The following is a 15,401-nucleotide window of genomic DNA, read 5'->3' on the forward strand; positions in this document are numbered from 1 at the left end:
TGACAAGCGACCTTTAAGTACTGCCTGCCTCCCTGGAAGCCTTTTGACAATAAATTTAAACTCCAACTGTCTTTTCAATGTGATCTTTATTACCCAAACTGCCCCACCTGTCTGTCACAGCTGAATGAACAGTGATCTGGTGTTATGATATTTTTGTATCAAACTGACAGTTTGGAATTTTAAAAATGAGTTAGCACTACTTTATCACAGAGCTGCTTAAAGGGACTGTGGCTGGAAACCATACATCATAACATTTATTACTGAACTGTCAGTCCCACAAAAAGGAAATCTTTGTGATGTTTACTCCAGCAGCTGGAGAGTGTGTATACCTACCAACCTTTTGTTTTTATTAACATACTGTTCTTTTTACACAGATTTCCAACTATATAAAATAAAAAGTATCATTAATAAATTACATTTAAAAAACATTCTCAAATATCATTCAGTGTAATAAAATGCATAAACAGTTTAACAGATTGTTACTCTCAGTTACTGTGAAATCAAACAAAACTGCAACAGAACAGGTATTCTTTCCCTGAAAAAGCAGCCTGCACAATTCAAAATTATTTAGTTACATTTAAATAGATATTATTTGGAAAGCTGCAACTGTGGAAAAAGACAACATTTCTGAAAATCGATCACTTGTGCTACCCTACATTTACGCATTAAAGACGAGTGTGATCATTCATGACAGCCAGACATAGAAGTACAATCACTCTACTTTTAAAGTATGCAGTAAATCTACAATGTCTGTAACAATAAATACTTATTTTTGGTCAAAGCATTTAAAATGTTAAAAAAGAACAAAACATTAACTCTTACCAGTCTCCAGTGCACAAAACTGCCTTTTTTAGACTGCTTAAATTTATAACAAATTTCTTCCATTATAACATTTGACAATCTGATGCCAGACAGCTGCACAACTGTAATTATCGTTGAAACATACAATATTAAAGACGTCAAGGATCCAAGATCACGGAATGCTTCACTGCCTACTATACAAAGATGTAAAATTGTTCTGTTATGTCATATTTAGGAAACAAAAAAAAAACAAAAAATACCACAGTCCTAAAATAAATATATATTTCACAGTGATCTAACTTGTACAGTTAGATACTAAAGAATGTTTAAGAAAGTGACAGCTACAGCAGACCAGTGACCTCCCATAAAGAATCCAGTATTGCTCTCACCCTCTACACCAACCAGACAGGACTGTCAGGGGATAAGTATGAATAATGTAATGCAATTTTTCGCTCCTCAAATGTGCATTCAGACAAAAACACAAAGAAACGTCCAGCAGATTTTAAGCTCCAAATGTCTACTTCTATTAAACAAAATCTAGTTTTTGTTATGCTGTGCAATTAATGCAATCTTCTTTCATTTTGACATTGTAATCCCATCTACATTGTAGTCTCTTAGTTCAGGCTATTGATTTTTGATACTAATATACAGTGGGGATAATAAGATACAAAGTCACTGAAATTAACAATAAAAAGGTCGTTGCCATATCAATCAGTGGAAATGACTTTTATTCATAGCAGGGTTAACTGCTTGATGCTGATTAAATTATATTTGTGGCTTCACAGATTGATTACAGTTCTGGGGTATCAAATCAGCTTATGAATATATCCTACTGCAAGGAGATTAATCAAAATGAAAGTGCTGCCCATTGCAGCAGAGAAGCGCAGTATTAGATACAAACCAATATTTGTAATGTATTACTTCCAGTCCAAACTATAATTATAATATAATAATATCATATAAAAATATATATATATATTATTCTTCTATAGTATGTGTGTCAAAGGCTATTAGTACAAGAGTTCCTTGCAAATCAAAAGAGCACAATTAATTACCATACCCTAATTTGCACTGGAGCAGATGTGCCTGCACTAAGAGCACTAAACTGTTTCCCACCTAAAGGAAAGGGTTTCCAGTTTGCATTATGAATAAATTATAACTGTAACTGATTAAATATGAATGACTGCTCTCTTCTTCACTATGAAACTGTCATATCAATACAACCCAAAGACAAAATAATTGTCATCTTCTAGATAGCAGAGCTGTAAGACAAATGAAGGTGTTATGGGTTACATCTTAAAAATACAAAACATACTACCTGAAGTACCAAAACAGCATGGATCACTTTCTTTTGGAGACTTCATAAGCTATTTCATGCAGCGTGCTTTTAATCAGACATGATGTCACAAATAGGCAATGAGTGATATAGTATAGTAATAAACCTCTGCAGGTTCATTTCTTTCCTTACAGACCACAGTTCAAAACAACAAACAGCCATTATGTAGTGGTAATAAGGCCTTTATGTAAGAAGCCATTTAGAACAAACCCAGTATATCACAGCTGGAATAACATCATTAAAACATGGTTAGTTTTCCAATCACCTTCAACCTGATAGCCATCATGAACAACCTGATTAAAATGTATTGTGATGAAAATGTAAAGAGTATGCTGATCACAGTATAGTTTAAAACTAATTATTAAAAATAATTTAATGTGTTTAAATATATCTCCTTTATAAGTTATGAAAGCTTGCATTCTTCACCCACTCTCCTTTCTTAAATTTAATCAATTTCACAAATACAGCTGAGTGGCTTACCGAGTATAAAAAATACCAAATATTCATTTTAATCTCTTTATAGTACAATAACCTGCTGTCTATGCTCAAAGCACATCTGTTTTAAGGCAGTCTAATCGACTTCTAGAGTGTGGAAAGGACAACATACATTTAAATTAGCCAGATGTTCATCCTCCTCATCGCAATTTGCTTTTACTCACAAATTTACCAAATCAGGGTGTTTTTAAGGGATTTCCAAAGAAGAAAGTGGTAAAATTACAAATGTCAGGCGGACAAAAGGTAACAGAAAATGAGAGGTCCAGGGTAAAAGAATTTTTGCAGTGAAATGAGGCTCATATATGGCAGGTTAAAGAAACTGAACTTCCCTTACAACACTCCAATGGCAAAAGCAATTATGTTAACAGCAATGAAAACTATTATTGCAGACTGTCACAGTCGCATGAACTACTGCAAACTTTAATGGATTTTGTAATTAATGATATGGAAGAATTGCTACACTTTGTAAGAAAGCTACTACCATAGTTACAGATGGATCTGAATGTAAGATCTTAACACTCACACAGGCTTCGCATGTTATGTTTTACCTTCTAACCTGTGAAAAGTGTGGTATCAAGAAATGAGTGTACTGCACAGTTCTGCACATGTTCTGTAACCATTATGAACTGTATGTTTCACCCTATGACCTGACTTGTTAACACTGGGTTTAAACTTAGAGGCTGACAAAGATCTGGTTTTAAAAATATACCTTCTTTAAAGACCATGAACCTGAAATTTCAAAACTATTTATTCACCAATCCCCATTCCTTCTAACTACTAGAATATAAAGTCACTTATGGTTAGTATTTGAAATGAATAGACACAGTCATCTGAAGTATTACCTTTACTGAATGATAAAATACTAGAGGCAATTCTAACCGAAACGAAACGAATTCATTAACAGTCCACCAGACACATTCAGCACCCAGTGCCAAACATTGAAAGTTACAATTCAAGTCCTCTAAAACTATCATTCTTAATAGCTGCAGAAACTGCACAGAACCAACATTTCACTTTACACTTTGGAAACTACCCTAATATTAACAGTAGTTTTGGCATATTGAACTATATATTGTTTTTTAAAGATACTGCAGTTATTCAGAATGGCAAATGATAATTGCTTTATAGCGAACACACAAAAGATAAGCTTGTGCTTAGTTTGTACTAAAATTGGAATGGTTTGGTTAAGACCACCTTGAAATGAAATTGCAGAAAGCTGCTCTCCTCTTAACATTATAATGTATGACAAATGTAACAGCTGTTATTAGCAAAGCCATTGCATTAAAGGCAATTAATGGTATGATATAGGTTTAAAGTGCTTGGGCCCCATGATTGATATTCAGTGTGCAATTATTGCATTTCATCGTTTTGATTATTAAAACATTGATCTCTGCCATTTCATGCTATCCTCCCACTCTTGGAAGACCAAAACTACAGAGCAACAGAGAGAGAAAAAAGCATTATAAAAGCATCTGAATTTAAATCTTACAGTTTTACCTATCCTCTATCATCACTGTGAGTGGTGTACAGTTTTGCTTCATAAAGTAACTTAGTAAAACATTTTAAAGAAAAGAGCAAAAACAGATTGTGCACCACCTTCCTTAAGCAAACATATGCACAGTTGTCTCTCATATCTAATACCACAGTCAAATCCCATGAAATGATGCCTGTTCTGTAAAAAATACAGGATTAGAAAAGTCACAAATACAGTATACACCATACAGCATGGGAACTCAGCAAAGTTCTCATGACATAAGACAAGAACAAATTCCTAAATAGAAAATCTCAGAGGAATGACACTTTGACCTTCAACATCCCAGAAAAACAACAGTTTATCACTGTATGCTTACTGTACAGTAAGCTTCAGGGAACAAACACTATCCAGTTCTAGAGCCAAGAGCCACTGAGGCCTCAGTGAGTATGTGTGTCTTTTTTTGTCTTATTCACCCTTTTACTTTCAATAATAATTGGAAGGAATGTAAATCTATCATGATAAAATCTAATAAGAAAACTACTTTGAGATGCCACAAAGAAATATTTCACGTAAGTTCAGCTGACCTGTAGATGTATAGTTCCAAACAAGCTTCTATAAACACTGGTAGAAGCACAGCAATCCACACAGTGCCATCTGTACCAACTATAGGCTACTGTAAAGTAGAGAAAAACAGGGAAAAGGATTCATAGCTTGTTTTTAAAACTTAATTTAAAATTAGCCAAGCAGGAGACAGCACTGATCAACAGAGGTAACAATTTTGGCTTGTTGATTAGTTCTGCTTAAAAGTATCGTACTGTACATTGTAGTATTTATGTCTATGCAGACAATTATGTGTCTACATATAACAATCTGTACACAATTTCTCCACCACCCCCTTAAAAGTATTTAATTAGAAATATTTGAAAAATTCAGACTGATATATGTTATTGAAATGTTATTTAGAATTGTATTAAATTCATAAGAGCTGTCTTTTGGAAGGTGCACTGGAAACAGGAAAGATACTGCAGATGAATTGAACTCTGAATAGAATGTGACAAGTGCAAAGGACAGGCTGTGCTGAATACAATCTATCTACAGCAAACACATAAAAGAAAGGCTGCCAAAGTCTATTTTTGTCTCTTGGAGTCAAGAACAATGCCCAGCGATGACTGAATCAAGGCTCTGAAAGGTTACTTTCAACACCTAAGCAGGTCATTTAACTCGCACAACATCACAAGTACAGTTTAAAATCAGCACGCTGGTATTACAGAAAATTCAAGTAATGGCTGCTAAAGTTATCCCTATTTACATAAAGCACAGATATACCCTTGCTGAACATGTATGGTTTAATAAAGAACTTTAAGATCTCATCTGCATTTCTTCAGCAGAAACACTGAGATTCTGCAGTACTAGAACCAGCTGTCTGCTCTAGATGAAGGGTAGACCACATAAAAAGTCCATTCTAGTAATCAGCTGTTTTGCAGACTAAACAAAGACTTGCTGCGTGGCTGCTTTTCTGCATTCTGGCCTTGCAAGACAAGATATGTCTTTGGCAGTGTTCCTGTAATCATTAAATTGACACTACTGTAACATCACAGATGCAAATCTGAAGAATGCATTCACAGTTGAAGCTGACACTTGTGTTTATGACTTTTGCCCCAAGACAAACAGCACACTGCGCAGCAGTCAGACTAATAAGGGACCTGCTTCTCAGAGAACGATGGCAACTTATCTATTCTTTGCTTAGGCTGCGGAGTTCTACAGAAAAATATATGATGATCAACAGGTATCTAGCTACAAGTAGCAGCAATAACTACGAGTTCATATTTATGTTGTACTTTAGCAGCTAATCCAGTTTAAATCTCAGTTTAATCTACATTTTTAATAATCATATAAAGTTCTTGGTTTGTCAAATATTCCCCCTATTATTTTTGTACTATCTGCACCGCACAGTAATCATTGAGAGAAAATGTTGGAGACAGAAAAAAATCTTATGTTGGAGACAGAAAAAAATAATTATTTTGTCTCTAGTTGTTGCCATTACATATACAGTGTATATATATACACACACAAGTTCATTTTTATATTCAGCTATTGCCATGCAGTTAAGGGCTACAATTAATCCTTCTGATGTCCTGGTCCTAAAATTGAAAATTGATGTAAGAGAGAGAGCAGGTGAAATTTAACTCTGCATGATATAGAAATTAAGAAATAACTTATGCAACATTACAAGGTACATATCCTTAAAGATGTAGGACATGGTCATATTATTCACCTACAGGAAGTAAAAGAAAAACTGTTTAAAAACATTAAAATGTTAATCTTAATTCAGCAGTCAAAAACTTTACTATAAGGAATGTGTTACATCATATTCTTTGTGAGAAAAGCTTCCGATGGAAATCAAAATACAAACTATCAAAGAGTCACTGGTCTGTTTTTGGCAAGAAAACATTTCTAAAATGTAGCTTAACATTTTCAGAATTTAACATGACTGTACAGTATATGACAACATTCAGTTTCAATATTCATGATCGCTTTCTTGAAGATTTTTGCAAACAGTGCAGGTCATACAGTACATCATAATAAACGCACAGCATATTTACACTGCAATTAGGTACTGTGTGATAGTTACAAGAGGGTATTGTTACTGAAACAAAAGGAAGACAACTGCACTAAATTTATGTGAACACTTAAAGAAGAACATTTTACAGTTTGTATTCTTAAATAGATGAATAGAAAAACAAATATTTAGCAAGAAAGCATTTATAGCTTGCTTTCTACTTGACAGTTGCAAGCATTTTGAATTAAAATTCTAATAACCTGTCCTTGTATTTGACTAGGAGGTCTGCTAAGACAATACATTTTAATGTTTGAATTACACACCATTTCTGAATAACAATAATCATAATCAAATATCTCCGCTATGTCACGTCTGGAGCATATATTATTCATTAACATCATGGACAAGGCACAAATATTTTAAAACCCGTCCCCAAGGGAAAAAACAAAACACGACCTGCACTATTAAGTGTCTCAAGGAATTTCAATTTCTCTTTATATAAAATCCTACATATCAAGATGTAGCAAAATTTAGACCTGTCATGTTCCGAATTGCCTTATTCTATATTCCTAAACAATTAAGGAGTTAACGCACAACAGGAAGTCTAAGTTGTTTTGCAGGAAAGACGCAGACACCACGGTTTCAGGGCAGCTAGCTCGTTTTCCCAGCTGTGTCAGTCTCACAAAAACAAACAGTGGAACTTTGTCAATGTCCCTTTAAGGCTCCACCTGGTGATCAGTCTGGACTAAGAAAACGTCCAGCAGCAGTGTGGTGCTGACGGACAGAGGGAGGCTAAACACACAGTTAGGAGCCCAATCTGCCGCAGTGCTGCATCTCCCAAGCCCTCTGCTCACAGATGCTTCCTGCCGTGGTCTCTCTCCTTGCATTCCCCAGTCTGGGAATGACTTCATCTGGGTCAGTAGTTGGGTATCAAGCATCTTGTGTTTTTTCTTTTGCTTGGCAGACTTCAACCATTTCCAGATGGCCCAGAAACAGACAAATTGTAGCCCAATACAACATAGTCCTTAGAAAAGAACCACTCAGTCCAGCCAACTTCCCTTTGTTCAGCAGCTAGATAAATATATGTACTGAAATGCTTTTCTCTTTCTGGGGGGGGGGGGTCTGGGTGTTACTTGAGAAAAAAATACTACAGGAAAAAAAAAGATTCGCACTCAATCTGCCAGGAAGTATACAAACTGATAGTATATTATATTTAGAAATGCCCTTGAAAATTATCCAGAAGGGCTTTCTGTAGATAACCATTGGTGGAAAAATCAATACCGTGCACTAAGATCATGGAAACAGCTGGAATTTTGAAATCCACTCAAATATTTAAAGTAAGGGATTTACAATTTATAAACCAATATATTAAGGAGTTTAAAAGAATGGGTCTTCTATCACCATGCTCATGATTAACTGTATTTCTAAATGGATTTACAAATCTGTAAACGGAAACTGTAAACTCGAATATTTTTAACTGGGATAAAAAATGTATTACCCACTGCACTGGAGTGAAAGTCAGCCTTGCGGCCATTATTCTGCCAAAAACAGACTTTAAAGAAAAAAACATCTCCGACCATTAAGATTAAGCATGTTGCCAGCTTACCAGAGTTACAATGATCAACTGTAAATATCACTAAGAGGTTTATTAGACATGACAATAATATACTGCAAAATGGTGCACGTTTCATGCTAGCTTGCACCCGTGGCCTCCTAGCATAGCTTGATAAGCCGATTATATTCATAGCCCATCCTGTTTCTTTTCTATCTGCCACCAATTAGCCATCCAGCTACAGATTATATACAGTACATGAAGTATCTTCCACAATATTTGAACGTCAAATGCCAACCAATAACAGGCCAGAAGAAAAATCTCAAACTTGCATTTCCACCATCTCCAAAGTTTGTCTGCAATCTCAATGCTGGAAATTATGATTATCCCTAATTTAAATGACCTTTCAGCTAGCCTCAACCCAGTTTTAAGCATCATGTACATGACCGATTGCTTTTACTGTAATTTATTGTAAAGATTTCAATGCAGCAATTCTAATATCAACCACACATAGAGCTACAAAAACTAAGAATAATGTGATGCATAATTTAGGGTTTGCTCTGAACATCTCAATATTATCCATGTAGTGGCTGAGAGCTTTTAACCATTCTATCCAGGGAGGTATAGCATGTCAGAGGGACAGGAAGAACAGGCGATAATAATCAATGCACAATGCATTAGGCATCTACTGTTGATCTTCCGTCAATTTATATTTTTTCTAATACCGGGACCGATATAATTATGATACAAGAGTGGCATGTTATCATGGCTTTGATCTCTGAAAATGAGACCAACATAGTTCTGCTTGATAATTGCTAAAGCAGTGTTTTATATGAAGCAATCCAGAAAATGGATGCATGCATACATCAGCTCCATGACACCAAGCACGTTTCAGCTTCTCGTACAGACCATAAGACAAAAATGTGGCACTCGTTTCACCTAAATAAATGTACCCCCCCCCCCCCCATAATTTGCGGCTTTTTATTAATGGTTGCACAAGTTGTTGAGACCGGGGCCATGTATGTTCTCCTTTTCAGTACACATACTTGTACCCATACTGACGTATTTGGAGATAACTCACAACTTCACCATTATTTCAATATGCTGTATTTCAATACCCTGCCAGAAATACAGTACCTGAGGCCTAGTCAGTTTGTCACATCCTCCATCTGTACCTGTCTAGCTGGTACAGGACTGAAATTAAATGCATTACTGAATCCTCACAAAGGGATTGAATACAGAACTTAAACTGACACTATTTACATTTGTACATTAGTAAAAACAGTCCACACCCATTGTAAATACAGCAGATGTGCATCCTTCCTAGCCCGATTACTCTTATTTTTGCACATCCTTCCCACTTTCTCAAACATTTCACACATGTCCAGCTGTGTACTGCTTTTCTTGCTTGCCAAACTGTAATGGAGCGTAGTAGGCATGGAGTCCACCCGCAATGTAAGGAGGCCCAATGTTTATACAATGTTTAAGCTGGCCAATCATATGATGCTTCATCCATTTCAATGTAGTCATTTTTATAGCTAACTCCTTAGCAATATAACAAAATTGAAGTTAAAAGAACTGCACACTAAGGTCTTTTCAATTCCACAAGAAATCTGTGCACGTCTTATACACATCTGTGTACTTATTAATTTACACAAATATATAGTTTTGTGAACTGCATTCCCTCAAGTTGGATTAAAATAAGCTGGGAACAGAGTGTACTTTGTACTTATATACCTTCATTAAACACTGAAATTAATAACAGTCACTTCAGTCAAGTCAAAGAAACAAAAATAACTCCTCACGGATACAATAATATAATTTTGTTCTTAAGCGGTCTAATTATTTTATCACTTTCTAGAAAAAGTGATAAAATATCCTTAAGGACAGTTTGGCCACTGTAAACAAGATTTTTTTTTTTTAGGTCTTAGGTATGTCAGCATGTTACATAAACCTGTATTTGTTTTTATTTACAAAGACATGCCCACCACCGGTCACTTAACATTTAAATAATCACAATTTCTAGAACTTTATTCACTACGGAAACAGTTGTGGATCAATGCATTTTGGCAACTCCTCTACAACATCACTGATTCCCGGCTCTGGCCCTGCGGGATACTGGTTTTCATTCCATCTGAACTCTTAAATTACTGGTGCTAACTAATGCCTTTAATTGATCTGCCTGCTTGTTGAGCTGTTTTTGCTCTTGGTCCTAGGCTTTAAAACACCCAATTTGAGGCATTCAGTTTCCAACAACCTCAGTAAACAAAATTGTAAGTGGTCACAACTTAACTTGCTTTTTAGTGTTTGCTCCTTTAATTCCGAGTGAACAAACCTTAATAAAAGATCAAAATATGAATAGCAACTTTCAACTGTCTAAAATATGAAATACTCCCAGCAGTGTTTTCTTTTTCCAGAGACCCAACTACAGTAGTTACATTTGAAGTAATATGTTCTGAAGCTCAGAAATTACTACAAGGTTCAGAACTAAAAACCTGCATCAACTTTTTAATGAAAATTGAAAGCAATTAGACTGGGATTAAAAAGTTGACCAAAACAATGAACAAAAAGCAGTCATCAGGACAAGGGTTAGGAACCACTGTACAGGATGTGTTTCAATGTTGATTTGATTGACATTGCTTCATATCATAGTGTATGTTGTTCAAGGCCACAGAAAACTGAAATTACTTTAACAAAGTACATTTTAGTACAAAAACAGTAGGTAAGTAAGAAGTTACTATACTTCTTTTCACTTCAAAGATCAGAATTATTTTGATATGAATGCACTTTAAATGTTATGTTAAACAACGTCCCATCAACCTTACTACACTTATAACACATATGGCTTAACTATAAAGATAAAAGGATGTTTACAGATTAAAAATGTAAAATATATAAATCCAATGCATAGACCAGCCAGCCCACCATAAACAAGAGCCCAGCAAGTGTTTGTTATATTGAAAAGTTTCAGTAACTAGCACAACAAAAATCATGTTCTAATGAGACTGTTAACACAGCCCTAATAATAATAGTGTGGTAAAGATACATTTTAATGGTATGTGAACAATTTCATTCAAGTTCCTAACAGCATGGATCGAGTTCCATAAAAGTACCTATCTATTTCACCAATAGCGAAACTGGATCACCGAACACAAGGCCTGCACAGTAATAATGCAGGAAGTGAAAACAACGATAAACCAGAGCTGTTCAGGCAAGACTCCGGATTCAGCTGTGTACAGTACATGTTTATACTCTTCTTATGCAATTAATACAGGAAACTGGGGTGAGACATATGGAAAGCAGTACAGCCTAGGGGTTGAAAGCAACCAACAGGTCAGGTTTCCAGGCTTTCTGTCAACTACAATGCAAACCATAATATCTTAGCTTCTCAGTCATCTCCCCAAATACACTTTTCTAGAAGAGCAATTTATTGGTCCAAAGAGTAAGAGTGAATTCTAAATCCTCATAACACAAATTCCCAACATAAAAACATAACCAGCAATGGAACCAGCAATGTGTGTTAATGAAAAACACACATGCACTGACAGACAACGGCATTTTCTCTGCAGATCCTTGACGTGAATATGATTTAAAGAAAGTTAAGTACTGCTAAAAAGTTTTCAAGATTCATATCCAGTTATGTCACTGCATATTTCGGCAACTTTTGGATAGTATTCATTTAAATTCGTAGGATCCTCGGTCAGGATAAAAAACAATCATTCTTACATTCTAAATGATAAAAAGTTTTTTTGAACCACAAAAAGCTAATATATAAAACAAGTTTGGCAATAAATACACACATCAAAGCAACTTTCTAAATCTAGTTTTTGTAGATGTATTTCTCTTCCAATGCGACTATGAAAGAACTGTGTCCTTCAATGAAAAAAAAGAGCTGTGATCAAATAATAAGAATCAAATAAGATCAAAATATGTGATGAAAATGTGTACTTGATTTTACTTTAAGACATGGCAGCTGAGATAAATGAATGCACTCAAACAGAATCTAAAATATTTCTCCTTGGTGGTGCACCATCATTAAATGAAGCTGGTAATTTCACATTTTACCCCCATTTCCTACTCAACATTTGTAAAGTCTTTTCCTAGAATGTACAAGTCAAACAGAATACACACAAACATTAACAAGTCAACCTACAAGAAGTTGTAAAAGGCTATGCGTCATGCCAAGAAACAAAAGCTGGACACAGGGCACATTTTAACATTGCTTACTTTAGAGGACCAGGGCTGCAAGCAGTTGGCATAGCAACGGACGAGAAAAGCCATTTCCTGGACAGGGTGGGAAAGTTTCCTTTTCAAAACAAAAATAAATTATATTTTCAAAAAATCCTATCAGCTGGGTTTGCTTGAAAGTTTTTGCAGCAGTTGCCTCAGCAAATACAAACCACAGCAGTGGAGTTTCAAAAGTCCAAGAATTTCATTGAAAATGAATAAATAGCAAATGAGAATGCTCCCAGTTCACTGTAGGTAGGTGGTGTGTCCGTAACAATGCCCAGTGAAAGCAAGGAAAAAAGATTTTCACAGGAAGGAGTTAAAAAACAACTCTAAGCTAGTGATAAAAGACTATAAATTGCTGTAAAGGTCACTTCAGCACAGCCTCTTGATGCAGATTTATTCAGTAGTCCTCTTCTTAAACTTCAGACAGTGAACATGCAAGCCATGAATGACCATTGTGCATTATACAGTTAAACATCCATAGTCAAAAACAAAAAAGATTAAGAAGACTTAATGTCACAATCCCAGATAAATAAAGGTTTAATTTGTGTTCACTTAGAGAAGTCAAGTGCTGCCAAAGTAATCGGTCTTTTCTTTCAGTCTTCCTTATGCAGAAATAAACCCCAGCTGCAAAAGCTTGCTTCAGGAATCTTCTATGCAGAAATGCACAGTAACACAGTGTTCATATCCTTAGTCTTGTCCAGCGTATTAGATCCATTCTCTCTCAAATATCAGTTAAACACTAATACAAAACTACTCTCAAGAACTGTAGATGGTCTTAGCATCTTTAAAGTCTGTGCAGGGAGCTATTCACCGGCATTTCCCAGTAGCCCTCTGCATTTAGCAAAATCTAAGCTCAATGCAAACTGCACGCTGCATTCTACATTTACAAACAAATTCCTGTCCATATCCAGAGCAAGACTGCATGCATGTTTATGTCACTGATTCCTAGTGAATATCCCTGGCTTCTGCTCAGCTGTTCCCCCAGGAAAACCTCCCATCGATTGGATGCTCCACTGCAAGATGAAACATCTAATAAGGAGAAGAGTGGGAGGAGAATAGAGAAAAAAGAATGACATCACCTGTATAGAGAGCGAGCGAGTGCTGTGGAAACTGCATTAGACCAATTGGCTATCTGGCAGATGCAGAGAGGAGAGCATCTTTATTGATCAAGCAACACATAAACCTGAGTGCATTCATTTACAAAAAAGCAGAAATAGTGATGCAAATCATATATCGCCAAACTCACATTTCAGAAGCAACTGTCCTTGCTGGAATTAAATTGTAAAAAATATGCTAATGAATTCCTTTTCCAAAGTATAAACCATTTATTACTAATCTGTTGTTATATTTAAAAAAAAAATTGATATGCAAAGATCTGTATTAAATGTATTTGTGTGCTACCAGAATTGCTCCAAACTTGTTAAAATGGCTAAAAATAAAAATACCATCTCTTCAAATTATGGCTTATTTTATGAATGCCAATAAAATATGCAGCTACCTCCTTGATTTTAAACACATTCATTTATATGCAGAAGCCTATGCAAGACAGGATGATAATCTGCGTGAATGAAAAGAATCATTATCATGTCAAATTACAAATTTCCAATGCAGAATATTTAACAGGCAATAGACAAACCAGCTTATTTAATGTGGAATGAAATATGTGATTTTAAGAATTATTTTGATACCTTCTGAAAGATTAATACATTTAATAAAAACCTAACATATTTTGAGACAAGCATTATGCACCAACACAAACTATTTAAAACCACATATAGCAAATATACATGTAAAAATATTCCAGAGGTTAACTGAATTGTGCAACCAAACTGATATATTCCTGAAGATTGAACATCTGATCTCAGAGAGTAGTGATAAACAAGAAGGTGAAAATACAGAAAACATCTCCTCATGAAGGCTAGTTTATAACATGAATCTTTACTCGAGAAAGATCTGTAACACTTAGTCTATGCAAGTAAATGTCTTATTCCTCTAGCAGTTCCTGCATCAGCTCAATAATAGGAGCTAAATTCTATTTCCTCCCAGTTTGCCCTCAAGTAAGGATGACATCATCCTTTTCTCCTACCAACCAATTGCAGAACAGCACATGGAGCTCCCTGGAGAACGTTATCCATAAGGAGCTGTATGCAGTCCTGCCAGACTGTGAGTATAGCGAAAAGAAAACTGACCCCTATGCAGGGTTTCTTTCACTTCAAGATGCTACTAAAATACCCCCAAAATCTAATTTATTTTCATTTCACACGCAGTCCAGAGCTATACGCTGTGAAAATGTTTGCAGTCAGAACAGCACACAGTCCCATCTGTATTACTTGCACATTTTACTCATCTTTTATTTAAGGCACACATCCTAGTGTTTGGCGTGATAAGTGCACTTTCAAATAAATACTGTATTTTTCGGTTTATCATATGAACTACCTAAAAACAGCATTTCTTTCCTTTGCGGCCTTAAAAAATGTGAATATTCTAAATTACTCAAAGAAACCAACCTTTTTCACAAACATCATGTTTAAATGTTTTGAATATTTTTCACACTAATGAGTATACTGTATATTAACAGGTATGTATAATCCTACCGTTAGACAGTATGCAATTACAAGATCTAGAAATAATCGCGCCTCGTGATTACAAAAGGACATGCAATCCTTTTCACTCGTACCTTATATCACTCACTTCATTATAGCCTACACTTAGTTCTTCACATTCAAAGCATTTTGGAGAGACAGGCTGCTTTAACACCATATACAGTTAATAAAACACTAATGAAAAGGTGATGGGCTCATCACATTAAAGGTATTAAGGCCAAAGAAAGATGTCAGGTTTGAATAAAAACTACAATGAAAAATGAGATGGCTGTTTGCTTTTAAGATTAGTTTTCTCTTTGTAATTTGTTCACAAAATGCAGTTACTGGTGTGTCTTGCCTTCCATATA

The 15,401-nt window shown here is 35.3% G+C and overlaps 1 protein-coding gene across 8 annotated transcripts in view; it reads right to left on the reverse strand.

Moving 5' to 3' along the window:
• Nucleotides 1-15,401, reverse strand: part of rapgef6 (Rap guanine nucleotide exchange factor (GEF) 6) — a 95,144-nt gene that overhangs the window by 39,685 nt on the left and 40,058 nt on the right. The window contains exon 1 of one of the 8 annotated variants that reach the window (XM_069195943.1): nucleotides 12,446-13,399. The exons of the other annotated variants lie outside the window; for them this stretch is intronic. Within the exon in view, the coding sequence (XP_069052044.1) occupies nucleotides 12,446-12,499 (54 nt within the window). The 5' untranslated portion in view covers nucleotides 12,500-13,399. Of the gene's footprint in view, nucleotides 1-12,445; nucleotides 13,400-15,401 lie in introns of those variants that run through there. 8 annotated transcript variants of the gene reach the window in all.

The sequence above is a fragment of the Lepisosteus oculatus genome, chromosome 11 (assembly GCF_040954835.1).
Source record: "Lepisosteus oculatus isolate fLepOcu1 chromosome 11, fLepOcu1.hap2, whole genome shotgun sequence".
In the NCBI taxonomy this organism is placed as follows: domain Eukaryota; kingdom Metazoa; phylum Chordata; class Actinopteri; order Semionotiformes; family Lepisosteidae; genus Lepisosteus; species Lepisosteus oculatus.